At 60.2% G+C, this 27229-nt stretch overlaps 8 protein-coding genes across 8 annotated transcripts; 4 read left to right on the plus strand and 4 right to left on the minus strand.

The window, feature by feature from the left end:
- Positions 1 to 495: 495 nt before the first annotated feature.
- Positions 496 to 819, plus strand: A1Q1_05082 (uncharacterized protein; the record flags this gene model as incomplete). Its single annotated transcript, XM_014321889.1, has 2 exons — positions 496 to 522; positions 619 to 819. 2 exons carry the CDS (start codon positions 496 to 498, stop codon positions 817 to 819), a joined length of 228 nt encoding a protein of 75 aa, XP_014177364.1.
- Positions 820 to 5329: 4510 nt separating this feature from the next.
- On the minus strand, positions 5330 to 9369 carry A1Q1_05083 (uncharacterized protein; the record flags this gene model as incomplete). Its single annotated transcript, XM_014321890.1, has 3 exons — positions 5330 to 8774; positions 8947 to 9068; positions 9277 to 9369. The coding sequence occupies 3 exons, from the start codon at positions 9367 to 9369 to the stop codon at positions 5330 to 5332; spliced, it is 3660 nt and encodes a 1219-aa protein (XP_014177365.1).
- Positions 9370 to 11711: 2342 nt separating this feature from the next.
- On the plus strand, positions 11712 to 14558 carry A1Q1_05084 (cytoplasm protein; the record flags this gene model as incomplete). Its single annotated transcript, XM_014321891.1, has 4 exons — positions 11712 to 12107; positions 12181 to 14234; positions 14273 to 14468; positions 14535 to 14558. The coding sequence occupies 4 exons, from the start codon at positions 11712 to 11714 to the stop codon at positions 14556 to 14558; spliced, it is 2670 nt and encodes an 889-aa protein (XP_014177366.1).
- A 350-nt stretch (positions 14559 to 14908) lies between these two features.
- A1Q1_05085 (ER to golgi family transport-related protein) lies at positions 14909 to 15807 on the minus strand (the record flags this gene model as incomplete). The annotated part of the gene is made up of 3 exons (XM_014321892.1): positions 14909 to 15217; positions 15261 to 15378; positions 15416 to 15807. 3 exons carry the CDS (start codon positions 15805 to 15807, stop codon positions 14909 to 14911), a joined length of 819 nt encoding a protein of 272 aa, XP_014177367.1.
- A 330-nt stretch (positions 15808 to 16137) lies between these two features.
- On the plus strand, positions 16138 to 22501 carry A1Q1_05086 (ubiquitin-protein ligase; the record flags this gene model as incomplete). Its single annotated transcript, XM_014321893.1, has 10 exons — positions 16138 to 16541; positions 16613 to 17114; positions 17162 to 18467; positions 18536 to 19771; positions 19818 to 21540; positions 21582 to 21710; positions 21759 to 21868; positions 21928 to 21970; positions 22109 to 22123; positions 22285 to 22501. 10 exons carry the CDS (start codon positions 16138 to 16140, stop codon positions 22499 to 22501), a joined length of 5685 nt encoding a protein of 1894 aa, XP_014177368.1.
- A 472-nt stretch (positions 22502 to 22973) lies between these two features.
- A1Q1_05087 (uncharacterized protein) lies at positions 22974 to 24038 on the plus strand (the record flags this gene model as incomplete). Its single annotated transcript, XM_014321894.1, has 1 exon — positions 22974 to 24038. The coding sequence occupies one exon, from the start codon at positions 22974 to 22976 to the stop codon at positions 24036 to 24038; it is 1065 nt and encodes a 354-aa protein (XP_014177369.1).
- Positions 24039 to 24351: 313 nt separating this feature from the next.
- A1Q1_05088 (uncharacterized protein) lies at positions 24352 to 25808 on the minus strand (the record flags this gene model as incomplete). The annotated part of the gene is made up of 5 exons (XM_014321895.1): positions 24352 to 24734; positions 24788 to 25235; positions 25277 to 25391; positions 25442 to 25566; positions 25620 to 25808. 5 exons carry the CDS (start codon positions 25806 to 25808, stop codon positions 24352 to 24354), a joined length of 1260 nt encoding a protein of 419 aa, XP_014177370.1.
- A 397-nt stretch (positions 25809 to 26205) lies between these two features.
- A1Q1_05089 (uncharacterized protein) lies at positions 26206 to 27119 on the minus strand (the record flags this gene model as incomplete). The annotated part of the gene is made up of 2 exons (XM_014321896.1): positions 26206 to 26903; positions 26957 to 27119. 2 exons carry the CDS (start codon positions 27117 to 27119, stop codon positions 26206 to 26208), a joined length of 861 nt encoding a protein of 286 aa, XP_014177371.1.
- Positions 27120 to 27229: the final 110 nt, after the last annotated feature.

Genomic DNA, 27229 nt, shown 5'->3' on the forward strand with positions numbered 1-27229 from the left:
TTGCCAGCTCAGGTGATGTGCACCTTCACCCTGCACACGCCCTGTTTTCCCTGGTCGCCCGAGTCATGCCTGGTCCAGACCGTCGCCGCCCTGCCGAACACATGGCCGCTGCCTGATGCCTGACCTCGTCTGCAACACCACTTGCAGTACATCCACCCGGCGGCGAGCTTTATATACGGCGCTGATCTTTTCCAGCGTCCCCCTCTCTCTACGCCACCATCAGCCACCACTTGCACCCCTCGTACACTCCTGCACCGGCCCTCGTTTGCCTCGATCGCCCCTCGCTCGGAGAACAACTCGCAACAACTTCACTCTTTCTTCGACTTTCTCTTCGCCGTCGACTTTCTGTCACCACTGTCATTTCCCGCGCTTCTTGCGACACCACCCACCACACCACCACTTCAGGTTGCCCAACCTGTCTCTGGTTTCACCTCTCCCACTCGAGTCTCCGCCGCTCGAGTCCCGACCAGCCTAACTGCGTGACTGTCTCTCACCATGTCCGTGCAGAACGACGTTGCTCCGGTGAGTACTCTCTCTGTGCGCTCCGCATTCTGCAGTCTTCGAAGTAGCTGCAGCGTTGTCACAGTTTGTACGCCGAATAGAAGCTGACCTTTGCAGCAGCCTGTGCCCGCGCTCCCCTCGCCGGTGTCGATCTCGTACGGCCCGTTCCAGCCCATCTCGCCAGACGAGCCGCGCATCCCGATCGAGTACATCGGCCCGCCCCTCGACGACTTTGAACTCAAGGCCCCGGAGCCCAAGCAGGCGGTTCGTCCTCACATCCCGGGTGTCGACGGCACCGTTGACGCCATCAAGGCGTAGCTCCGTTGCTTGCTAGGACGTGGGGGCGCAGCTCGGCGCCAGCACACCTGCACACCAGCGCAGCCGCAAGGTCTCCCGCCCGCCTCTCGCTCTAAGCGAGGCGCAATGTCGCCATCGGTGCTCGGCGCAGCGTAGTCCTGCCTCTGCGCTCGCCAAGAACTCACACTGTGTATTCCACACCTGTCCACCTCACAATGTGCACCATCTCTGACGACGTCGGCCCCGGGATCGGTCCGCCGGCCCGCCATCCGCGCCGCGAGGCGCCTCAAGCGCCTCCGCACCGACCTCCCCTTCTATCAACTTCGCTTTTGTTTGTTCTTTTCTCTCTTACACTTTCACTGTTTGGGTTTTGGCATCGAATCTCGTCGGCCCCCGGCCCGGCGGGAGTGACAATAGAAACGCACGGGCTCTCCATTCGCCAGCTCGTAATGGCCCACAGGACCATCGTCTTGGGCTCTGTAGTAACACACGCAACCACAGCACATCATCACTAGTAAAAATACGTTGTATGTATCTGAGATCTCAAACTGTACAATTGTTCAACTGCTCTTGGAATGCCGTCGGCTGTGCCGCGCATGCGACGAGCGGGCGACCGGCGACTTTGCCCATTGCCTCGGAGCAGATAACCTCGGCACGCTAGAATGCAGAGAATGAGGGTGCGTGTGTTTCAGCCGTCTCAGCCTGCGGCAGCCTCGAGGTGCACAGTGCACGCAGCGATATGCCCTGCGTCCCTGTTGTTCGACGCAATCCAAAGCTCTAACGGTCTACCTGTTCCATGCGTTGTTCCATAGAGCATTTGATCTGTGAACACTCAACACCTCAAGTCACATCTGTTGCTGAGAAGCGGCGATCGATGGGCACTCTGCTCGATCAGCTTCCCCACAGAGTGGACAGATGCAAGCACGTTACCGCCCCGCTCTTGCGTGTGCCGAGGGGCGAGCGACGTACGTGCGTGTCTTGTATCATCGTGCGTGCGCTATGCGGGCAAGCAAGCGAAGTCAGCAGGTGCAGTGTGAAGTGGACAGCGCCTGACATTGGAGTATGAATGATTGGATGCGGGCAGCCTGGCATAAGCGACGAGGCGGGCGAGGCACGGTCGCCAGTTCGCTGGGCCAGAACAATGGAAGGGAACGCTTTCATCCATCGGTGGAGGCCGAAATCGAGTCCACCGAGCTCACGATGGAACGAGCTAAGAAATGAAGACCCGTCTTTGCCGCCGGCTCCGGAACTCGCGCATGCGCGTGCTTATCAACTCGGATTCAACACTATCATGCATCAGGTATCACACGTTATCTATCGTATTGCGCAGTTGAGACAGTGATGCAGAGCGCGCTGAGCGCTTAGCGATAGCGGTCACCCCCCACCCACTCGGTCATTCGAAATCAAGAGTCCCCATGGACCCATGGACCCATCCCGATATCTGACCCGATTGCGGAGCGGGGTGGATTTACCGCCGGCAATGGCACCCTCCTGGCAGGCGCCGACTTATGATTCCGCCCCAAAAACCCGATCCGACTGGTTTACCGCACATTCCACTGCGCAATTGCACCAGGCGCGCGGAGGCGCGTCGCGATCGTGTCATGGCTGTCACTGCAGTACTCGAATGGAAATCTGCGGCAAGCCCCTGCATAGATCTTGCGCCCAGCGTTGCCCAGAAGTGGAGATGTGGGAACGACCCGAGGAATGTTGGGGACAGGGGCGCACTTCCCACCTCCACACCTCCACCCTCCACATCGACTTACCGCTTTCTCACAAACACACTCACAGCAGGGCGCGCGGAGGAGAGGAGCGGAGAACTACGGCAAGCGGGGGACACAAGCGGCAATGGACCCACATGTCTGGGGTCAGGCGGCAAGTGGAGGCTCCCGAGAGAGATATATAAACAAGACCTCAGAGGGGATGTGACCTTAACGATGAGCGAGACTATTCCTCTGACCGACTACGCGGCCGCGTTTGTCCAGGCCCTCCGCCAGCGCACCCAGGTGCCCAGGGCTGTTACCCCGGGTACTATAGTCTCTGGAACTGCAAGCTCCCAGAAGCTCGTGAGTATCCATCGTAAGGGTTGTTCGATACAGCTGGTGGGCGCGTGGTCTGAAGCTGATCCCAGACTCACATCACCGTTCCGTCCGTTATCGAACCGGCTGAGCGGATCCAGAATCGCGCTGGCGGCCATGCGCACGCGTTCGACCACTGGAACGAGTCGTATCTCGGCGTGAGCTCGGCCATTTGATCTCCTTTCCACGACTACAAGGAGATCAATGGAATGTTCGTAGTGAGCTAGGAAGATGCAGTATAGCTGGTGGAGAGACATGTCGTTGCCTCACATTGACTCATGATGGCTACTGACTCCCACTCACTAACTGCACACCGCACACTAGCATTAATCCATGGCACCATGGAGTCCGCTGCATGCGAGAGCGGCATCTCATCTCCGGCGCCGCAGATCTGTGACCAGGGGAGGTCACTACACAGTGTAGAGTGCGTCCGTCGCCTTGGCATCCACATACCCTCATCTGCAGAGTCCAATGGGGCAGTCCACACTTGTCCCCAGTGCGTCGCTGTGTATCGGACATGTCCAGCGTCGTCACCTCCGTCCCACGCCCCCACGGCCCCACGGCTCCGCCGCACTCTGCCGCACCCTTCACCGCGTTCGCCGGTTGCGCTTACTCACTCCATTGTTCGTCGGCGGTACATTAACAGTCGTTGACGGTTATCTTCCTTCATCACACCACTTGACAGCAGTCATGCCGATTGACGGGGGCCCGCCTCCTTCAGTAAGTCCTCCTCCACAGTCGGCCATGGCTGGAGAGGCGGAAAAGCGGAGTCACCGCGATGAGCTGACAACAGCCGCCTATTCCACCGCCGACCTCCGGCACTTGTCCCTTCCCCGGCATCTGTTGCGAGTCCGACAAGAAGGCAAAGCCGAAGCCGAAGCCTGGGAAGTAGTGGCTCTTCTCCACGACTTCACTTGCGGTCCGTGTCTCCGACTCCAGCAACGTTGCATACCTGGCACGATCCCGGGATACCCCAGGACAGCAGGGGGATGATGGGTCCGAGACTGGTTTCAAGAACACCTGCGAAGCGTCGGACGACGGCCCTCGCTGTACTTCATGGCTTGCTGGACGGCGGCTGTGCTCGAGTGCACGACCCTCCTCGTCCGTTCGTGGATAAAAGCAGCGGCGATACACACATCCCACCGATCTGTCCTGCTTGGCCCACACACCGCCCCGATCTCGCACATCTCGCCCATATCCCACATCTCGCACACTCGCACACGTCTGCACACTCGCATTTGTAGCCCTGTTCTGTACTGTCACATCCTGTATCGACGTCCACTGTCTCCCCTCATATCCCTCACAGCGTTGTCCATCCCCCATTCTCTCCGTCCTCTCACTCCAAACCAACTCGATACCCAACCCCATATCCCCTCAGAAACATACCCCAAGTTTCCAAAACCAGCACAGTGTCCATCCTCCAAGTCCTCGGCAACATGTGGCGCAAGACTAAGCGCTTCGTACGTCTTTCCGTCAACACCACCGTGTCTGTGGTCAGGATGGTGTACCTCCTGGTCACCACGAGAGCATAGCGAACGCAGTGAGCTCGAGGGTCATGGGCGTCATATAAACCGGATAGCTCATGCACGCTTGCATCACTCGCTCCCGCTGTCTTCTCCACTGCGTTTAAACTGTTCACGAGCGGAGAGAGAGAATATGGACGGCTCGCTTCGCTCGCGTGTGCTTGCTGACGCGCAGCTCCGCCGTATCTTCCTCGGTCCGCCCGACCACAACACCAAGGCGTACGGATTCAAGGACCGCGGGGGCTTCCTCTAAGCTCTGGACTTGGGCGCGACAGCGCTCGAGCTGAGTCTCCTCAATCTCCTCAGATCACTCCTACGCACTCGAGCCCAGGTCGTACATGAACACGACGATACATGGACATGACGAGTATCGGCAGAACCCAGAACCCAGGCCGTATCATGAGCAGTGGCGTCGGAAAGACGCGGAGTGGCGCTGAAGAAGACGGGTTGTATGTTGCTTCTGTAATGTAGTTGTACGATGTAGGCATAGTGTCTGTGCACTGAGAACGCGGAGAGCGCGAATGAGGATTCGAGGGACTGAAGAACCGGGAGCTGTGCATAAGGGGCTGTGTCTCGGACGCTGGCTGTGTGACTGGCGTCCTGGTTACGCATGGCGTGGCGAGTGCCACTCACCTTCCGCTGCCGTTCCTCCAGGTCCTTCAGCCCACTGCGCTCGCTTCGCTCGCTGCGTGCACGTAAGGAGCGTACTGATTCATTTCGTAACAACACTTCACTACAAACGGGATACAAGGGCTTTTGCGTTTATGTTATTTTGGAACTTTGGGGACTACTGACTGGAGAACTTCATTATTGAGCAAACAGGGGCAAAGGGGGGCATTTCAACAGGTGTGAGTGGACTTTTGGGGGGTGAATGAGTGGATGGGTTGAGTTACGGGGTGGGGGAAGGCTCTTGCGACCCGCTTCGCTCGTCGCTCACATCTCACTCTCCGTGTCCTCGTCCGTCGTGTCGACAAAGTCATAGTCCTCGTCCGACTCCGAGGTCACGGTCTGCGCGCCCTTGACGACGGCCGAGTCGCGCTCAATGTCGCTGAACGAGAAGGTGGACGAGGCGTCGTCGTCAACAACGTGCAGCTCCGAGTGGGCGTCCGAGGCCGAGGCGACCGAGTGCAGCTCCTCGCTGAGCTCGTCGGCGTCGAGAGCGGGGCGGTGGGCCATGCGCAGCTCGCGGGGTGTAGGGAGGTAGAAGGAGTCACCGGTGCCCGGGGTTGCGAGCTTCTGCTGGGGAAGCACAAAGGATGAGGCGTGCATGGAGCTCTCGCCCGAGCTGACCGCCTCGACGTTGATGCGCACGCGCAGAGGCTGGCCGTAGACGACGCCTTGAGCGTCCTCCCAGCGCCACTGCTCTGTGATCTCCTTGCCCGGCTCCTCAGGCACGATCAGGCCTGCGATGGACACCTCGACGTCCCCGCCATTGACGATGTCGCTGGGGAAGACGACCTGGGCGGTCTTGCACGCAGGGCCGAGCTTGCCCTCTGTCGTGTGCACGAGTCGGAGCTTGTCAAAGTTGTACTCCGAGCCGCTGGCATAGTGGCGCACGCGCCACGTCTTGGTGAACTCGGCACCGGCGGGGAGCACAGTGCCGGCGGGGATCGTAACGTGGCGGACCCAAGTGAAGATGTCGTGGGGCCCGACGGGCTCCTGGCCGGCGTTCTTGGGCGCAGCGGCGGCGGCAATAATCGACGAGATGGGGTCAACACGCTCGGGCTCGGGCGTCTCCTCGGTCTTCTTGGACTCCTCCTTCGGAACCTCCTTCTCAGCCTCCTTGGACTTCTCCTCCTCACGCGCCTTCTCGAACGCAGCGGCGTGCTGCTTGGCAGCATCGGCGATAATCTTGACGATCGGGTCTTCGCGCTCAGTCTCCTCCATCTGCGACGGCGCCGGAACCTCGACAGCCTTGGCCTTGCCCTTCGCCTTGGCCTTCTCGGCCTCGCGGCGGGCGCGATCGGCACGGATCTCCCTCATCGCCTGGCGAATCTCCTCCTCGGCCTGCTTCAGCGACGAAACAAAGTCTTCGTTCGTCGCCTTCTTGCTCTCGTCGACAGCGCGCTCAGCCTCGCGGCTGACGCGGTTCGACTCGGCCATAGCCTTCTGGCGCTCGGCCTGCGCGGCCTCCTCAGCCTTCTTGATGCTAGCAGCGACCTTGTCGGCCTCGGCGGCAGCCTTCTGCTGGGCATCGAGGTGGCTGCGGGGAGGAGTCTTGACGGGAGGCGGGACGGTGTAACCCTGCTGGGGGAAGGCACCGACGGGAGTGGGAGTGCGCGCACGCTCCGGCTCGGCACCGAGGTCAGCAGAAGCAACAGCACCCTGGGCGATAGTGCTGGCGACGCTCTGAGACACACGCTCGGCAATGTTCTGGACGTTTGAAACAACACTCTGGGCGAGGCGAGAAGTGTCAAAGTCCTTCTTGAAGCTGACGGTACCACCGGGGACACGCAGAGGGGTCTGGAAGAGAGAATCGAGAGCCTTGGCGTACTCCTCGCCACGGGTGAAAGCACGAGAGTTCTCGGGTTTAGCAGGCTTGGGAGTGGTCGCGCGGTCGATGGGGGGTTGAACTGGGGTCTCGCTCATGTCAATTAACGACGGCTCAGCCTCAGAAGTGCTGTCAACCTGGACAGCCTCGGCCTTGACTTCAGGCTTCTCCTCAGCGGCCTTCTGAGCCTGGGAGCTGCTCTCCGCCTCAGCCTCGGGCTTGCGCGCCTTGCGCTCCTTGCGGGGCGAGACGCGGTAGCGGCGATGGTGGTCATCGTAGACCTCGTTGATAGGGTCAAACGACGACTGGACCTTGACGTGGAGAGGGGTCTTGGTCTTGAGCATGGGGTGGTCCTCGGGGTGGATGGGGACGGGTTGCGACTCGCACTTCTCGCACAGGTCGTAGTCAAGGCAGCTCGGGTGCATGCACTTGTAGCGAGGTCCGCGGATGGAAGTGTTGCATCCGTCGCAGACGACGAAGGGGTGGTGCACGTTGCTCTTCGCGTCCCACGCAGCGTTACCGACGTAGTCGGTAGGCTTGTGCAGCTTAACGAAGCTGTGACCGGGGTGCGTCAAAGAGACAGAGCGAGCGCAAGACGAGCAGCAGTCCCAGTCTGGACAGTTGAGACACTTCCAGCGAACACCGACAATGTTCTCGGAGCACAGGTCACAAGTGGCTGGGTGACGGCTTGCCTGGTGGGTCGCACGAGTCGGCTCAGTACCACCAAACTTGATGCGCTCCTCGAGGCCACGATGCAGCATGGCACGGAAGGTGTGGGTAACGGGGTGCAGGTCCGAAGTGTGGAGATATGCGAGACACGATCCGCAGAGGTCGTAGTCGGCGCACTGCTCACACTTGTAGCGCATGCCGCGGATACCGGTCAGACAACCGTCGCAGGTAATGTGCTTGTGACGGTATGCGCCCTTGTGACCATGGCAGTGCTTCTTCGTCTTGTCCTTCTTCTTCTCGTCCGTCGCGGTCCCCGCCTCCGGAACAGCAGGAGCGGCAGGGGTCGAGGAAACAAAGGCACCGGGGATGTGCGGCTCGGAGGACTCGGCCTTCATCTCGGGAACTTCAGCAGGCGCAGCGGCCTCCTGAGGAGGGTTGGGGGAGATGCGCGAGGCGAAAGTGTCAAGCGTATCGCAGAGCTGGCCCTGGAAGTGCTCCAGGAAACGGTCGAGAACGGCGCCAATCTCACGAGCGGGGATCGCATTCGCGGCCGAGCTAGCAAAGATGTCGCGAATCGCACCGATGCCCCCAGCAGCCGGGGGGTCAGGCAGCGGGCGACGAAAGCTGTTTGGTGGGAGAGGCATGTTTCCCCACGGTCCGGAAGACCAGCGCGAGGTCGGGAAACGAGAGCTACCGTTAAGGACAGACTCGAGGGGCGGGAACGTGGCGTCGGCGTTCTCGATCTGCCAGGCGGCAAGTTCTTGATCGGTGTCACGCATCTGGCGGATCTCGTCAAGCTCCTGCGAGTCGGCCCACTGGCGCAGGGAGAGGCCGGGAGATGACGGACGCATGCGGTCGAGCTCCTCAACAATGGCACGGCGCTCGGTGCGAAGGCTGCGGAGCTTCTCGTTCAGCTGAGGAAGCGAGCGGCGCTTCTCCTCGACGCGGTCGGACCAGAACGAAACGCCGAGCGCATCCCCCTCACGACGACACTGCTGGAGCTTGTCCTCCAAAGACACGAGCAGCTGATGCCTGTGCAAGAGGTCCTCGTCGATGGCGGCAATGGCGACATCGAGTTCGTTGGCTTTAGCCTGCATCTTGCTGGCCTTGTGGTAGTCACGGATGGCGTTCAGTCGAGGGTCAGAGGTAGTCAGAACGTTGAACACGAGCATAGGACTGGGATAGCCCGAGACGCTCTTGAAAGGTTGCTGACCAGCGCTGTATCTGTGCAGAGTCAGCTTTATAAAGCCCGATGATAGAAAGATAGCCGAAGGGCAGGTGCGCGTAGACGCGTCAGCGCACTGGAATTCGGGCTGGCTGGCTTGATAACCAATCGAGGCGCCGAAAACACTAGCACAACCTGTGTGGAAGGCCGACGGCGTGTACTTACTCATCAGCGTCGCAGACGTGCTGCTTGAACTTGATGCGAGAGTTCTTAGCATCGTCAGGGTAGAAAAGGACGTTGTGCCAGAAGGGATGGGCAGTCGCGGGTAGACTAAAGGCTGCGCGAAGCTATGCGTTAGCTTGTGCCCTCGTGTCCTGTGCATGATGCGCCTGGCTGAGTGCGTGGAGGGCGTGTATCCATGTCTCCAAGGGCGTCTACAACAGTGGGCAAGGTCACGATGCGGTTGACATCCCCGGTCCCACAGTGTTCACCATGCGCAGTGGGCGACGTCGTTGCCACCAGCAGCGAGGCATTTGCCACCCAAAGGCAACTCACCTTGTCCTGGATTTCGGAGTAGTTGGGGAACCCGTTCACGTCGAATGAGATGCGGCGAGTCTCATCGCGCAGGGTTGCCTTGATGACGAACATGTCGATTGAGAGACAGCAAACGGCACGCTCGCTCGCGCAATCCCGGTTACTGGGCGGCAGACGCCAGGGAGCACCAAGAATGAGCGAAGGCGGCAAGGAAGAGAAGAGACAGTAGGGTAGCGCCTGGCTGTCTGCAGTGTCGGTAGGGGGAACACCGAAGTTGGGGATAAAGGAAAGAGGAGGTTTGGAGAAGAAGAAAGGAAGGGGATGGGGTGTGAGTGTGAACGCTTGCGAGGGCTCACGTCGAATGGATGGTGGGCCTGGTGGGATCGGGTGGAGTGACAGATAGCCCAGTTGATACCGTGCACAAGCGTCAGGTGGCGGAATGTGAGGCCGGGGGGCCAGGTCAGTCTGTCAGATCTAGCTTGGTGCAACGACAAGCTCCCGACAAATGCACCATTCAACCGTACGTGCAGGCCGTGGACGCGCAAGTGTACGGCGCTATGACCAGTGCTAGCTGTGCAATGTGCATCACTATCTCAAACAGATGTTTTGCTGGATTGATGAGCATTCCAACAAGGGCTGGCCAAACCCGAAGTGATGTAACGAGGGCATTGAGTAGCGAGCATGCATCATCGGGCCGCAGGATCGATGAGCGCATCTAGAGGAGAGTTTGTCACCGAGAGCGACGACAGCCTTGACCGTGCACCAGAGCGCAGAGCATAAGATGCAAGAGCTATTCAAGTGTGCTTGCATTCTGTCCGCGTGATCGATTGTGCGTGTTGATCGCTGCTCAGTTCGGCGACCAAGTGTTGCCGCAAGGTGCATTTCGGTGGAGGCCGCGTATGCGAAGCAGCCGATGTGCAGCGCCCTTGCGCTCTGCAGTCGGACGCGTGCGGAGGGTAGGACCTGGGTACGTCATTGGCCTCGAGAATTCGGATGCACAGGTCGATGACAGGATTCTTATTTGACCCTCACACATATGGGCGCGTGCAGGTCAGCCGACTGTCGTGAGTGCGGATGGACTGGCCACATGACATGTCAAGTGCCTTGCAAGCTCACAAAGGCGCGCCGGCACAACAAGAAGCAGCGCCCAAGCCCTAAGACTTGGCTCGAACTGTGACCTGGACCTCGAGCAGCGGTGAGCAATGCAGCTCAGCCGGGTCGGGCGCGGTGTGAGAGTAGTAAGGTGCGGCGCATGGTTTGTTCCGTGTGCCCGTATGGACACAGCAACGGACATGTAAGCCGGTTCGACGCAGAGAGACTGCGGCAGAACCTCTGCCCGCATCTAGTCAGCTGGGCACCAGCTATGAGACTGGCGCTGAAGAGAGGCAGCCGAATATGACTCACCCCCAGCTGCTGCGCCATCCCACATACTGCGGCGCCTCACATACCTCTGTTTCTCTCGATCTCTCCCAGCAACAGTGGTGGCTACGTGCTCAATGCCTAAGCGCTGGAAACTGCGCTCATTCCCAGGTGGTCGGCGGAGTCTCCAAGTTGGTCCCCCCATACTGGAGTTGTAGTGTCATTCTCAGTTGAGCGTCGTACCTAGCTCCTCGTGTGCCTGCCCCTCCGCACTCCGCACTCCAACGTGGTGGCTCGACCGCCGTTCATGCGGAGTGTATCTGTATGAGGTCGAACAAATGCATGCATCCCTTCACTAGAGCACCGAAGCCGAGATCCTAGGAAGTCCGAGCTACTCGTCTCTCCAGCAGGGCCGAAGTAGTTGGCTGGGATCCGGATGACAGCACAAAACGGAACGAGGGCTCAGCACGGCCAGCCAACATTCCTTGTTGCTCGTCTCTGTCATCAAATGGATCTAGCACTGCCAACCTGCAGTACCTGACCCTTGTTTCCCTCCTCCTCTACCTCATCATCATCTCGACCTTTCCAACCCTTCGCCACCACCTCATCCTCCTTCCCATTCTCCGTCATACCATCTTTAGATTATCTAGACTTGCTCGACTGCAATTGCTGTACATTAATCGGCGACCTCGGCCCCCCACAGCCCTAACCCTCCGCCCTAGTACAGGCCATCCCCCCCGGGTCCCCAAGTCGCCTGTCATTTACCTCCGTACCACACCACCATACTCGCTTCAAGTTTGGTCTTCTCCACCCTCTCAGTCACACCCTCCGGCTCGGCGACCTGCCATCCGCATAGTTTCGTCGACACATCCATTGTCCCATCCATCCTCAGTGTCTTCTCCTACCAATCTCGGATCCCCACTCGGTTCTTCCAGCCTCCCCCTTGGGCCCTGAACTCGAAAGCCGCGAGGCCAACCCTCCTTCTGCCTTCCCCGTTCGGAGGCCACCGCCCTGTCTTCGAACCACAGCTTGGCGGTTATTCAACCACCTTCTTCTTGACCAACTTTCCTCTCAAGCTGTCGGAATCACTCTAAACCATGGCCGACGCCGCAGTGCCCGCGGCCTCTACCACAGAGGGCGATGGCAGCGGCCAGACCACTGCAACGCAGACGTCATCCAAGGACAGCAAAGCCACGCCTCCCCCGGCTCAATTCCGCCCTTCGCCAGTGCGATCCTTCACGGTTAGCAACCCCTATCTGTCCTCGGCTGTCAAGCGCGGGTCGAGCCAGCCACCGGACGAGCGCCTGCCCATCTCATCGCCAGCTTCAGGCCGCGGCAGCCCGGGGCAGACCAACGGCACTACAGCCAACGACTTCGGCGTCATCGGCGGCTCTCGGATGTCTGGGAACGGTCGGATGGGCGGCCCGTTGCCCTACGGCTCGGGCCCAGTCCGTGCTAGCTCGTTCTCCGTCGCTGACAAGATTGACCAGCGTGTGAGTGCACCATGAGACTTTGTGTCTCAGGTAATAATTCATCGGCCTTCGATCTCGTCCTCTGACTCTTCAGCCCTCCTCCCTCGTCCGCACCCTATCATCGCATGTCGAGGAGCTCCAGATCTCTCGCTCCAGCTCCCCGTCGCAGTTCCCCACCTTCTCGCCTTCATCTTCTCCTTCGACTTCTCCTACCACCGGCAACCAGGCACTCCCTCCGCACAGCAGCAGGGGAGGGCAGTACTCGCCACCAGTCGCTCCGGCAAACGTATCCCGCTCTAGGTCCCAGTCATTCGCGACCGGTGTCAGGCCTGACCGCAGCTACATGATGCCGCTCAGTACTTTCGACTCGGCGGGTGGATCGAGCTTCTTCGAAGAAGGATGGCGCCAGGATGGTTCCAGCAACATGTCTCCGTTCACGAGCGGAATGCGCCCGTTCCTCGACAACAATGAGGAGCCTCCCAAGCAGAGCAAGACTGCAACTCGCAGCAAGACCACCAACTTTGGGCCAAAGAGCTTCAGAACCCCGCAGGATGCGACATTCGGCTCACGTACGAACTGGACTACTTCGCCCACAACGGCGGCGCTCACCACATCCGTCACAAACGCTCTTGGTGGCGTCGGTGGCCAGCCCACGTACTCGTCTGTTGTCGGTGGTTTCGAGGACACCGCCAACGGAGGGCGTTCTGGCAACTCTAGTCGCCGCCATAGCATGTCGGTGATCGCCGCACCACGGCGCGGCTTTAGCTTCAACGACGCCGGGCCTGGTCTGAGCGCTGTTGGAGGCGGCCGTTCTCGCGGTTTGGGTTCTCTCGGCTTCACCGATGAAGAGCTCATTGCAGACTCCTTCGGCAATGCGCTGAACCTCGATGTTGACGAGAACAATCAGGGTGTAATCACTGCGGAGCCGGAGCAGGCTGCATCCAGCCTGCCGATCTTCGCCCCAGGTCTTTCGGACAACCCCCGCCAGATCGCTCGCTCTAACCCGTCGTCCGACCCCTTCTTTGGCTCTTCGCCCGGCGGAACGACTGGTCCGGAACAACGCGAGGGAGGCCGCGGCCGCTTCGGGTTCGCTGATACTCGTTCTAGAACATCGTTCTCGGGCGCTGTCACTGGCAGCCCCGACAGAATCCGCGAAGGAGGTCCCGGTGCCATTGGTGCGCCCGTCCGTTCGGGCGGACAACCTCAAGGTCCTGGTGGATTCGATGCCCGTTTCGGCGGCGGCGGCAACATGGGCATTCCGTCGCCGACTGCTGGCGGTTTCAGACCCGGACCTTTCTCGCAGGGACCGCCTCCCGGTCCTGGACCGACCTTTGGAAGGCCGCCCGGAGGTTTCGGATACTTTGGAGGTATTGGCCAGACGCCTGGTCGCCCCTCGTTCCCTCAAAACAACTTTAGTGGCTTCGGCGGCTCCGGCTTCGGCGGCCCTCCTGGTGGCCCAGTAGGTGGCATGTCCAACCCTGGTCCCGGCTTCCCTCTGGGATCCTCTGGCCCTCCTGGTCCAGGTCCGAACTACTTTGGTGGTCCGCCTCAGCCGCAGAGCGGCAACCCCCAGTCATCTCCGTCATTCTCGTCCCTCTCGCTGGCGGACCTGGGTAAGGGCATTCCTCTCGCCTCGCTGCCTCCTACTACGCCTCTCTACATCGTGACGTTCAAGGCTGGCCGCCGCGACGTTTTCTACTGCCCTGACCCCACCCTGTTGATCAGCAACGGTGACCGCGTGATCGTTGAGGCTGATCGTGGCTCTGACCTTGGCACTGTCGTTTACGACCAGCTGACACCGGTCGAGGTGCGCGAATGGCAGGAGCGGCAGGCTACTGCGGCGCTTCTGTCCGGAGCCTCCCAGCACCAGCCCCCTGGCATGGCCATGGCCAACCAGCCGCCTGCCGCGTCCGGCACCACCAGCAACCACAAGCGTAACGGCAGCCAAGGTCAGCACTTTGTGCCCGCCCCGGGTGCCATCGATTTTACCGGCGCGGACCTCAACACGCTTCTCTCCGGGGTCGGTCCCAGTGGACCGCAGATGGACATGGGCGGCAGCGGAGGCATTGGGGCCCGCGGCCCCCTGGCCAAGGAGATCATGCCCAAGCGTATCTTCACAAAGTCCAGCGGCGGAGCGGAGGAGCAAGCGTAAGTCAAGAAGAGATCGAGCAAAGCTAACTTTTCAGGCGTATGGTCGAGAAGCTGCGCGATGAGCACGACGCCATGCTGATCTGTCGTGAGAAGGTCGCTCAGCGTGGCCTGCCAATGCAGATCGTGGACGCGGAGTACCAATGGGACCGTCGCAAACTCACATTCTTCTTCAAGGCAGACAAGCGAGTGGATTTCAGCGAGCTGACCAAAGAGAATTTCCGTATCTTCAAGGTAAGCTATACGCGCTTATATTTGAGCTGACACCAGTCCCGAATCTGGATGTCGATGGTCCCCAAGGACGACCCTCGACCCATCACTTAGGAAGCAGAGTCTTCGAGGACGCCGAACTTCCTGGACATTCGCACTACTTCCCGTTATTCTACTTCAACGTCAAGGATAACAACAACAAACTGAGCACAGAGCGTAGATTTTAAGAGATTCCGTTTCCTTTCTTCTTCCCTTCTTCCCTGCTTTCCCCACCTAGTTAAGTTTTCGATTAATCAGATAACTGTAAGGTTTTGTTACCAAGTGATCGTAGTTGTTGGGGGGAAAGAGGGTCTATACAATTAACATTTTGTACGAGTATGGGTATATGCTATGTGCGTGATAGATCGATCGAGCATACAGTATGCAACATCGCCATATATCGTATCTGTTTACAAAGGGGCGGACTATCTCGGACTCATGACGCTGGTCGCAGCACTACTTCTTCGCCGATCGACGCTCTCCTGCGCAGCATGGCCAGGACCTTCTGACGCTTGGCGGTGTTTGCTCACGCGGACCTGGAAGGTGCACTGCGGAAGCTGGCTCGTCTCCGCGGTGACCGTGCACTGCATGCCGAGACGCTGGAGAGCGCCCTGGATCAGAGCCTGCGGGTAGATCAGGTGCACCTTGGCGACGGCGATGTCGTGCTGCGTGCCCCGCGTAGAAGACAGCGAGGCGAGCGGAGGGAAGGCGTGCGATTGCAGCACAAAGACGCCCTGGGGGTCAGCTGAGTTCTCTCACCGAAAAGCTGAGGCTCACCCTGTGGTTTGTCCGGAGGTTATCGATCTGCTTGGCATAGACGAAGAGGAAGAGGTCCTTGCAGACAAACTTGATCATGTCGAGGTGAGACGCAAGTGGGGGTCGCGCGAGCGTGAGCCTGTCGTTAGCTTACGAACAGATCCAATCCAGCTCACTTCTCAGCAACGTATCCGCCGACGGCGTATCCGATCCGCTCGAGGCGCTCCTTGACCGCGTCCTCGACCATGCCTTCCTTGCCCTTCCCCTTGTCCTTAGGCGGCACGCTATGCCGCTTCTCGTTGATCGTGAGCGCCGCAATGTCCACGTCCTCCTCCTGTCCTGTCCCTGCATCGCGCTCGGCAGCTACCCGCTGCTCGACTGCGTGGCGAGCGCTGTCCTGCAATGTCCGGATCACCTCTGGCAGGAGGTACCCCGGCAGCGCGGTGTCGATCAGATTCGGGACGGGGGCCGCCAGTGCATGCACTGCTTGCGGCACGATGGGGGTTATCGGCGCATGAGGTGTCGTTGCCGTCGAGGCTGGTCGAGCGGGGGACGCGGTTGCGTCCATTCTATCTGCTGTTGGTATCGAGCTCGGAGTTGATTGCACCGAATGCACTGCTTGATCGAGGTGGACGATGCTACGGTGGCTGAGGCTACGGTGGTGACCGGTGACGTGTTGATAGGGGAATGACGTGTGCTACCCCACGTTGTGCCCCTGCGATCAGCGCCGCGTCCGCAACCACGCCACTGACTCATGACGCTTGGTCTCAGTCAGCCAGCCGCCAGCCAGCGAGCTGGTCACACACACTCGCTACCGTCAGCACAAGGAGCGACCATCACACCTCCCCTTCATCACAACAACAACCCCCGCTGACCCTGGCTTAGAGAGAGCGAAGCCATGGCGCAGCAGAACCAGCTCTCCGACCTGCTCCTGCTGGGGCACCGGCACATCGAGAATCCCGAGCTCACGCCGCTGCAGCGCGCCGCCATCACACGACAGCTGTACAGTTGCGTCCTCGAGCGTCCCGAGTGGCGCGAGTGCTTCCTCCCCTCTTCCGACGAGGCTTCGAGCTCCTCCGCAACGAGTGTCCCGAGCTGGGACAACCTGTACGAATGGCTCGAGCCGACGCAGGGCCCGGCGCAGGGCGACGGTTTCGGCCCGGAGAAGACTTGGAGCCTGTACGCCGCCCAGCAGGCGCTCGAGGACAAGGCGAGGAAGGCGGGCAAGTCGACCAAGCAGCCCAAGCCCGGCGCAGTCTGCGGCAAGGTCCTGCAGCGTTACGACCGGACATACATCTGCAAGTGAGTCGCGAACCCTATTGTTGCGATCGGCGGAGGCAGACGGCTGACGACAGAACATGCGCGAACGACAGCTCGTGTGTCCTGTGTGTCGACTGTTTCCACGCAGGCAACCACGAGGGACACGAGGTGCTCTTCGGCTTATCCTACACGTTTGCGGCGGTGTGCGACTGCGGCGACCCGTCAGCATGGCGCGACAACGGACACCTGGGATGCAGCCACCACCCGCCGCTGGCGCCGGGGGAGGAGCCGCCGAAACCCAGCCCAGACGTTCCGCCGGCTCTCGGCACGGCACTTTACGAGACCATCGTGACTGTGCTCGAGTTCATCATCCGCGTGCTGCAGCACTCGCCGCTGCCGAACGACTTTGGCAAGCTCCCCGCCTCAAGAGCAGACATGTGGAAGGGCAACGGGCCCAGCGGCGAGCCGATAGAGCGCCGAGGAAGAGGACCATGGGCTGTCACCGCCTGGGCCGACGACAAGCACGTCCTGAGAGAGGTCACGAGACAGTTCCGTGACGCTCTCGGGTGCACCTGGGAGGAGGCCGAGCGATACGCGAAGGAGACGGATGAGGTCGTGAGTTTAATCCTTCCCGCAGTCGAACTGACATACAGGGCCGCAAGGTGCTGATCGTGACGAGACTCGATGCTCTTGCGTTCCACACGGCGTCCATGCTTCAGCAGATCGATATCGGTGTCACGCTTCGGAGCGCAGCCGACGTGTACAAGGAGGAGGTCGTCGGACTCTGTCTCCAGTGGCTCAGCGACATGTGCAAGGTGACGATTTGCGGCGAGGAAGACCTGTTCCGACGGTACGTCGCCATGGCTCTGTTCGAGCCGCGATCCCTGTCACCAGTATGGGAGGGTACGCCGCTCGCTCCGGACCTGGCGCAGCTCGAGCGCGGAGTGGGCAACGGCGAGGCGCGGCGCTTCGACTGGCTGATGCGCCTCGACGTGCGCCTCTGGAAGCGGGCCAAGTGGCAGCTTCGTGAGATCTACTCGGGCATCTTTGTGCTCGGGTGGGACATCAAGCGCGAGTTTGCGACACGCTATTCGATCAACTACGGACACACGTTCGAACACTACCTGTATCAGGAGCGGGACGACTCCAGTCTGGCCTTCAGCATGAGCTACATGCTCCTTGGGCGCAACTCGGCGTGCGGCGAGGCCATTGTCGAGAGCAAGTTATTCAGCTCTGTCCTCGACACGGCGTACAACTACTATGCGTCGCGCCCACCATCAGTCGACGAGGCCGCCAAACCCCTCCGAGACCGCTTCGACATTGACTCGCCAGCTTTCCGAGGGAAGAAGGGATTGACATTGCTCTCCCACCTCCGCGCACTGTTAAAGTACAAGGAAGTCAAAGCGCAGCTCGTCCACGACCCGGAACTCTTCCAGCGCACCCTCGACTTCCTGAACCACTTCGTCGGCCTGCAGTCTCAGCGTAAGGAACTCGACAAGCACGTCGAGTACGAGATCGACTGGGTTAAGAGCATCAGCGTGCTGCCGGACTTGACGAAACTCGCGCGCGAGTTTGGCGAGTCCTTCCGCTCCGCGCAGGCTTATGAGCTCCTCGACGCACTGCACAATGTCTCGAAGCGCATCGTCGACGATCTCTCGCTCACGACCGAGACTCTCGATGCGACCCTCTATCCCGAACCGCAGTTCAAGACTGTTTCCGGCATCCTCACCCCCGGTTCCAGCTTTGAGCTGTACCAGCTCGACATTAGCCATATCACCGGCTTCTCCTTCCACCACTACATGCACCTTGTGCTCGCCGAGATGCTCAAGAGCTTCTCAGCCGTCTGCTTCAAGCCCGATCCTGCAGGACGTGACTTTGTCGATGTCGTCGAGAAGAGCATCATCCGGGCCGAGTCCCCAAAGGAGCTGAACGAAGCAAAGCTCCTCATGATCGAGTGGCCGCTGCAGAGTAAGTTGTACGGCTCATGAAGCGCTAACTTGCCCCAGAGCACGTCATCCTCTCGCAGATCCGGTTAGGCATGTGGGCCAAGAACGGCGCTGCGATGCGCCACCAATACCACCACTACCGCGACCTCGGGTTGCGAGAGTTCACGATTGACCAGGAGTTTTTCCTCCTTCAGTTCGGTTTATCGATCATGGACCCGGCGCAGTTTGTTACTGCCCTGATTCAGCGATATGATCTGGGCTCGTTCTTCAGCCTCGACGTCATGTCGCCCGGCGTGTGGGCGTCGTCACCGTACGACCCGCGCGAAACCATCGCCATGTTCGAGGAGTTCCTGCTCCTGCTCGTGTACCTCGTCTCGGACACGAGCACAGTGAATGGCTGGAAACCCGAGGTTGTGACCAGAAAGCACATCATCCACATTCTGGCCCTCGGACCGATGTCGTACTCTGAGATTGTGCGCAAGCTGCCGGAACGCAGCCACGAGCGCGGCTCGCTCGTCCCGATCCTCGAGCAGGTCGCAGACTTCCGGCCACCGACAGACACGGCGACCGGATCGTACGCGCTCAAGCCCGAGCTGTACGCCGAGGTAGACCCGTACTGGCGCCAGTACAGCCGGAACGAGCAGCGCGATGCGGCCGAGGTCCTCCTGCAGCGGGCAAAGAAGGACAACCCGGAGATCACGAACCCCGTCATCAAGCCGCAGCCGATCCACGTTCCTGAGAAGCCGCTGCCGTTCTCGGGTCTCGCCGACTTCCTCGCGCAGCCCGTTGCGTCGCAGCTCGTACACTGGACGGTCGCGCACTGCATGCTCCTGGCGCAGCCGAACGATTGGCCGGGCCTCGTCAACGCCGACGGCACTGCTTCTGGCAACACAATGCCGAGCATGGATGCGCTGCTCAACCTCGGCCTGCACCTCGCCATGATGGCGCTCGCGGCCGACCCCGAGGGCTTTGCGTTCCGCTCATTAGACTTTATCGAGAACGGCGGCAATATGAGCCTCTTCCAGAATCTGTGGTTCATGCAGACCAACGCCCCGTTCGAACCTTTCCGCGCCAAGGTCGACTACATCCTCGAAGAGATCGTGACCCACCTCCCCGAGAGCTACACGGTCGACTACCGGACGCAGCGCGATGCGCGTGCTGCCGCGGCCCGCGAGGCCGCGAACAAGAAGCCGCACTCGGACGCCAAGGCGCAGGCACAGGCCCGCCAGAAGGCACTGAAGGCGCGTTTCGCCCAGCAGCAGGCCAGTTTTGCCGCGAGCTTCCTGGACGAGGACGAAGAGATCGAGGAGGAAGGAGGAGAAGCCGGTCAGCTATGGGAGCTGTATTGTCTGCCAGGAGCCGGTCCACCCAGGGCGGACTGGCGGCATGCTGGCGTTCCTTCAGCCCAGTCGCATCATTCGCGACGCTGTCACCGATCGCGACTGGTTCGAGGAGGTGCTGCTCGCACCCTCGGACCTCGACCGCGACACGAGGTACCTCCGTTACGGCATGGGGACCACAGGCGAGCCCCTCAGCACGGATGCGTACCCGTCGACAAACCTGCGCTTCGGCGTCTACGTTTCGGCGTGCAACCACCTGATGCACGATAGCTGCATCAACAGTTATAACGAGCTCACGCGCAACCGCCAGGCGACTTCGGTTCAGCGCCACCAGCCCGAGAATGCCATGCGACACGAGTACATGTGTCCGCTGTGCCGAAGCATTGGCAACGTGCTCATCCCGCTGGATCCGACGGCGACGCCGCTCCGGCCGACACCAAAGTCCAAAGTTGCGCCCGGGCTGCCGCCGACGCTGAGCGAACGTATCCGCTCGGTGTCCGAGGAGGGCTTGTTGCGCGTCTCGGACTCGGCCAAGATCTGGGAGTTCCACGTCGAGACTGGCGAGCTGGTCCCGTGGTTCACCGACTGCAACTTTACATCCCACGCGTACGACAGCGCGTACCGCAAGTCGCACAAGAATGTGCACCGCATGGTCGACCGTGTTCGCAGCTTGACCCGACCTCTTAGCGAGCAGAGCCAGCGCATCCGAGGCAAGAAGACGCACATGTACCTCGCCGACGACATGGTCGGGTACACTGTCAGCGTTGCCGAGATCACGCACCGCGGCATTGGCTCACCGGGAGCCACCGTCGCCGAGCAAGTGCCCGAGACTGGACTCAAGCTCATCAAGCACCTGATCGGCACGCTGCAGCTCGAGCTCGACCTCTTCTTCGGCACGAAGATGGACCGCACCCCGCTGCGAGTGGGGCTGTTCGCCCGCTTCCTGCCCGACTGGTACCGCAGCGCGACGCTGCCGTCGCCGCTTCTCTTCCGCCTGCCCCTTGGCATGGTCATCGAGGCTGCCGCAATCGCTCCAGACCTCCTGCATGCCGTCATTGTCATGTCCTACTATGCCGAGCTTACTAGGACTATGCTCGGCCTGTCGGTGTACATCCGGCGCTCTCTCGCCGGGCGTGCTCAGCCGCAGCGCCGAACGCAGCCTCCGACCGACACGTCGCTCGAGGACGCGCTCAGCGTCTTCTCCGACTTCAGGCCGCTCATGGTCAGCGTGCTCCGCAACGCGGGTCCGTTCATCGACATCGACGGAGTGCTGAACCTCGTCACGGACGACATGCTCGCCAAGATCCTGTACAGCTTCACGCTGCCGTTCCTGCGCCGCGCCGCCATCGTCTACTACGCCGTCAACGGGTCATACCCGGTCACGAACCCCGACTACATCGTGACGCAGGGCAGCGAGTACAACCGTCTGCTGTCACTGATGGGCATCCCGCGCCCGCGCGAGACGCTCGCAAACCCGCAGAGCACGGAGACGCCCATTGTCGCCCGCTGGCTTACCCAGTGGGCCATGCAGGGTCGCATCCTCCCCTCGCTCGAGTACCCGGGCACGTACGAGTTGATGCGTCTGCCGCAGGCTTACGAAGTCGCTGCCATTCGCTACGCGCGCCGCCGGTGCGACCACTGTGGCCTCCGACCGAGTTACCCCGCCATCTGCCTGTTTTGCGGCAAGATGGTGTGTCTTGCGGGCGACTGCTGCAGCGAGGGCGAGCAAGGAGAGTGCAATCTGCACATGCGAGAGTGAGTATAGCTAAACTCTTTCCGCATCCAGCTAACATCAGATGCGGCGGTGTCGTCGGCATGTTTGCGGACATCAAGCGCTGGGTCATTGTGTACCTCTTCGCGGGCTCTGGATCCTTCGGCCCCATGCCGTACCTGGACCAGTTTGGCGAGTTAGAGACTAGTCTTAGGTGAGTTAGAATACCCGCTACGTCAACTGACATCAGGCGCGGACACAGACAGTACATGCACCTGGGAAGGATGGAGGAGCTGCGCCGCAACGTGTGGCTGCAGCACGGCGTGCCGACGTTTGCCGCGCGCAAGCTCGAGCTTACAAACGACGGAGGCGGTTGGTCCTGCCTCTGAGAATCATTGTGTACACTTAGTCATGCATCATCGTCATTTCAGCGAGGGGAGCGGGCACGGGCATGAGAAGAGCGAGTTTAGAATGGTGAGTGTGCCAATAACAGCTCTGACAAAGACGAGCGCAGGCGGCGGATGTCTTGTCAGGCTCACATACTTCCGCGAGCGGTCTTACAGCAGGGCTGGGAGACCATCGGGCCCCGAGGGTTGACTTAATCAACCTTAGCACGGACTGGTATCGGTGAGTCACCCGAGCGGAGCCACCAACCACTCGAAGTCCTCACACTGACAATCGTGAACTTACGGCATTTCGGGCCAAGGCAATAGCTCCCTCGGGGAAGAGTGGGAGGCGTGAGAGAAGTGCGGGGCAGCTGGGCAGATGGGCAGCTCTTAATGGAACAGCATGACCGCGGCCCCTACCGCCCGTCGGATATTGGGCCGTGAGGACGATCAGGACCGTGTCAGTGCATCTGCTCCAGAACCCTCAGGCCGAAGTCCATCCCAACCTGCCCCTCGTGCAACCACGCGGGAGCGGGTTGAGCCAAGTGTGCGAACGATGGCGCATCCGCGTCGTCTACATGCGACAGGGAACCGGGTGACACGCCTCATCAAGCACTAAGTAAGCTCAATGAAGCCGTGAAGCCGAACGAACCTCGTTGGACCCTGTGCAACAACATCCGAAACTCTGGGCTTCGGGTTTGCGTAAATGCTGTGCTTCGGGCTGGGATCCGTCCATGTCTCGTAAATATCGCCAGCTTACCAACTGGATCCTGTGGACCTTTGGAACGTGCCCCGGTGAGTTTGTTGCTTTCCCCCTGGCACGCGCTGCGCGGAACTTCCGTCTTATGCTCGACTGACAGAGGTCTCCAACAACGTCCTTGGGTGACGCCCTCTTCCGCCCGGGCCGTCGGCTCGGGATTCATTATGGAAACCCTGAGCGGAACGAGTGTCGCAACCCGACCGAGGCGGGTGTGGCACCTGCCTTGAGGCGGTTTCGCAAGAGGTGGTACCGGCAAGCAGCATTGGTCCACTGTCGGGATATAAATGCTTGCCTAAGCCTTCCTCATCACCCTCGCTCACCCCATCTCAACATGAAGTTCTTCACCGCCTTCGCCGTCCTGGCTGCCGTCGTATCGGCGGCGCCGAGCGCCTACTCTTTTGAGGCCCGCGACGACAAGTGCCTGCCGCAGCGCATCGCCGTCGTCGTGCTCGACAACTCGTACTCGACCACTTTCGCGGACGAGAAGAACCTCCGCCAGGAGGTTCCCCGCAAGGTCTTCGCCAAGATGACGCCTGACGAGGACAAGGGCGCCTTCCTCTCGACCGAGTACCAGGGCCCGCAGGTGCTGGCCGCCATGAACACGGTCAATGCGCTCGAGTGGCCCGCCCCCGGACGCGGATACACCGACCGCCCCCTTGTTGAGATCATCAATGCTGCCACCAAGCACATCAAGGACACGATCAAGGAGGATTTCCGCGACCGCGCCGCGATTGTCTTCGTGTCCGATGCCTGGGACAACACGGACGGCAACTCTGGCTGGCACCCCGGCCAGATTGGCGTCAAGACCGCTCAGGCCATCCGCGACGCCAAGGACCTCGGTATCCGTGTCCACTGGGGCAAGCCGAACCAGCACCACGATGTAAGGGACATTGGTGAGGTCGGCTCTGCCGTCCTCGAGTCTGGCGGCTGGTACTCCGAGCTTAATGACGGTGGCGGCCTTGACTACTTTATCGACCAGCTGTTCAAGAAGGGTCTCACCAACAAAGACCAGGAGTGTGGCACTCCAGGCAAGCCCGACCCCATCCCAACGCCGTCGTCGACTGAGAAGCCTCCCCCTACCTCTGAGGCGCCCCCTCCCACTTCCTCCCAGGCTCCTCCGCCCACTTCCGAAGCCCCGCCGCCGACCTCTTCCCAAGCTCCTCCTCCCACTTCCTCCGCAGCGCCGCCTCCCTCCTCGAAGCCTTCTCCTGCCCCCACCGAGTGCAGCGCCAGTGTTTCCACCGTCACTGATAAGGTGACCGAGAAGGTTACCGAGACCGTCAAGGAGACGGTTACCGCCCCCGCGCCCTCGGCTACCTCTGGCAAGGTCTGCCTCGCTCCCTGCGACGTTCCTGGTGCCAAGCCTCTTCCCGAGATGCCCAAGTTTGAGCTTTGAAAATTGCACCTTGTAAATCTTGTAATGGACACAACCAACACTGTAGAAATGCATCATATGCTTACAGCTACAGACACCCAGTGGAGGCATGCGAGATTTTCCACACCGGGAGCGAAGGTGGGCCTGGGCGGAGGGAGGGATAACGGTGTGAAGCCGATACAGTCAGCGATGGTCGCAAACAGCTTCCCATAGAGCATCACCGCGAGGGCGGCAGCGAAGTGGGTGATCATCTAAGCGGTGGCGGCGATTGGAGGTTAAGTTGGGTCTGGGGCACAAGGTCCGAGTCACAGTCCGAACTTGGATCAGACTCGGACTAGGGAGCGAAGTGCAGAATGTCAATGTGGTGGAAGAGGGCCCGCACGCGAACAGTAACCGAGCGACCGTCTGCGACCTCGACGTAGTCGCAATGCGGTCGATCGCAAGCGACGACGGCCGTCTTAGTCAGCTTCATGAGGCCGGCACTGGGGGTAGTTTGACACTTCCACACTCGATGAGTGTAGTAGTTCCTGCGCCTGTTGTCGCTGTTCTTGTCGTTGGAGAGAGCACCACAAGCCGAGCACGTGTAGGTGGGGGGAATGGCAGAGGGACCAGAGCGACGAGTGGCCTTGAGACACTTCTTGTAGACCTTGCAGTAACCGTGCTTGCGGCGGAAAGGGCGCGCCTCGTGCCGCTTGCGCTCGTCGTTGCGGTGTTGCCCTGAAGCAGTCAGCATGGGCCACGAAATCAAGGGATGGTGTTGAGTGACTCACCCGTGAAGAGCTTCGGACAGTAGCGGCACTTGAGAACGGCGGCGTGCCCCTCGTTCACAAGGCAGCGACCGTGTTCACGAGAGGCAGCGACGTGTCGGTTGTAGTTGCGAACGTAGTGGTCTCCGGTGAAAACGCGTCCACAGAACGGGCAAGGCTTGGACTCTCCCTTGACGGCCTTCTTCACGAGGATGCCGGCGGTCGAGGGGTACTCCTGGTTCGCCTCGCGGCGGCGCAAGTGATCGCGGAAGTCCGACAGGGTGGCAAGTTGAGGGATTGCAGCCAGCCCAGAACGGGGACGGTTGTCTTGAGACGCTTCTTGTAAACTTTGCAGTGACCGTTGTTGTCCGCGAGGTACTTCGAGTTGACGAGCTTCTCGCGCTCGGCATAGCGATGCTGGCGTTTGAAGAGCTTCGGGCAGAAGAAGCACTGGAGGACCTCGTCGGACGTCCTGTTGACATAGCAACGGCGATGGGCACGAAACGCACCCACATGACGGTTGGAATTGCGCACAAAGTGGTCGCCACTGAACACGCGACCGCAGTACCGGCAGGCCTTGGACTTGCCCTCGACGGCCTTTGCAACGAGGAAGGCGTTCGTGGGAAGCCTTGCCGTTGTATCGGCGTCGGAGGTGGTCACGTGCCAGACTCATCAAACCCAGACACTCCAAGATCGAAGTGGACGATGTGGATGTGGTCGATCAGAGCTTGCACGCGAACAGTAATGGAGCGACCGTTGGAAGGCTCGATGTGCTTGCAACCTGGCTGGTCGCAGGACACCACCTGCAGAGGGCCGAGACTCCTGAGAGTCTTGGTCGACTTGGGAACAGGCTTACACTTCCACACGCGATGGGAGTAGAAAGCCTTTCGGCGGTTGTCGCTCTGCTTCTGGTCGAAGACGGCGTGGCACTGGTCACATATGTAAGAGGGAAAAATCGCCTTGAAACCTGAGCGGGGACGGTTCTTCTTGATGCGCTTCTTGAAGACCTGGCACTTGTTGTTCTTCTTGAAGTACTTAGATTCATGGTGGTGAACGCGCTCGACCCATCAGTGCATTCCTGAGACAGTCAGCTGTTGTATGGGAGAGAGGTGGGAATGTGAAGCAACTCACCTGTGAACCTCTTCGGGCAGAAGAAACAAGTCAGGACCTTGGCGTAGACACGGTTCCTGTGGCAACGACCATGGGCGCGAGCCGCCGACACGTGGCGGTTGAAGTTCCGAACATAGTGGTCGCCAGCGAAGACTGGACCGCAAAAGGGGCATGGCATGGACTCGCCCTTGACAGCCTTCTTGACCAGAATGTTGTCTGTGGCGGGCAGACATTGTCGGCGTGGCGGCGGCGCACATGGTCGCGGAAGTCGCTCAGGCTGGCGAAGGTGAAAGAACAGCCGTCACAAGTATTGTGACATTCGCATCCGCTGGTCACGTTGAGCGACTTGTCGCATTGTGAGCAGGGGTTGGGCTGAGCCGCGGCGGCGCACGATGGCGCATATGACGAGCGTAAGCGAGGGGCGTCTGGAACAACTTGCCGCAGAGTGTGCACGACAAGTCGCCCTTGTCGCGCGTCGCCTCGCCATGCTTCTTGGTAGGGGGCGTCTTGAGCGGATCGGAGCGGTTTGTGGGCTTGACGAAAGGATGGGTAGCCGAGGCCGAGGCAGAGGAAGTCGAGAAGGTGAAGGCAACGGCATCCGAGCCCTGGTACAAGACCGAGTGGGCACCGAAGAGGAGCATGAGGACAGACTCGGCAAGCAAGCAAAGGAGACTGGCCTGAACACGCAACCAATTCGAGGCGTTTCGGTGCGAGAACTCGGGAAGACACAAGAGCTCAAGGTACACGATCTCGTACTTGTCGCTGTGCTCGTGCCAAAGCTCGTAGAAGCCGTCGGACTTGCCCCGAATCATTGCCGAGAGGTGCGACATGAAGCGACCAATGAACCCGAGCACGCCAGTAGCAGAGCCAACGTAGAGCAAGATAGGCAGATCGAAGCCAGACTTGGGTATGGCAAGCTTCAAGTAGACCCCCCAATGCCTGAGGTACCGAGTGGCCTGCAGAAGAGACATGAGGCGTTCCAGAGAAGGGAAGGGTTCACGAAAAAGGGACGAGAGGAGCTTCATGACACCTAAGTGATGTCAGCTTATGTGCCTGGAAGTTGATGATGCTTTAGACACTCACCAGGTAAAAGGCCTCGGAAAATGGCCTCGGCCAAGAGCAGCTCTGCTCTCGCGTTGCTGAGCAGGGAGGACCAGAACGAGGTGATAGTGTCCAAGAGAGCGATGGCCTCCATGGCCTTCAGAATCCAAGCAATGACGATCTTCTTAATGAGTGACATCGGCATTACGATCAGAGAGAGGAACCTCCGAAACGATGTCATAGTCCTTGAGTTTGTGGTGGCGAGCAACGAACGACTCCTGAGCGCGGTTGCTCTGAGACAGTCAGTAAACGGTG

This window comes from Trichosporon asahii (genome assembly GCF_000293215.1).
Source record: "Trichosporon asahii var. asahii CBS 2479 unplaced genomic scaffold scaffold00071, whole genome shotgun sequence".
Taxonomy (NCBI): domain Eukaryota; kingdom Fungi; phylum Basidiomycota; class Tremellomycetes; order Trichosporonales; family Trichosporonaceae; genus Trichosporon; species Trichosporon asahii.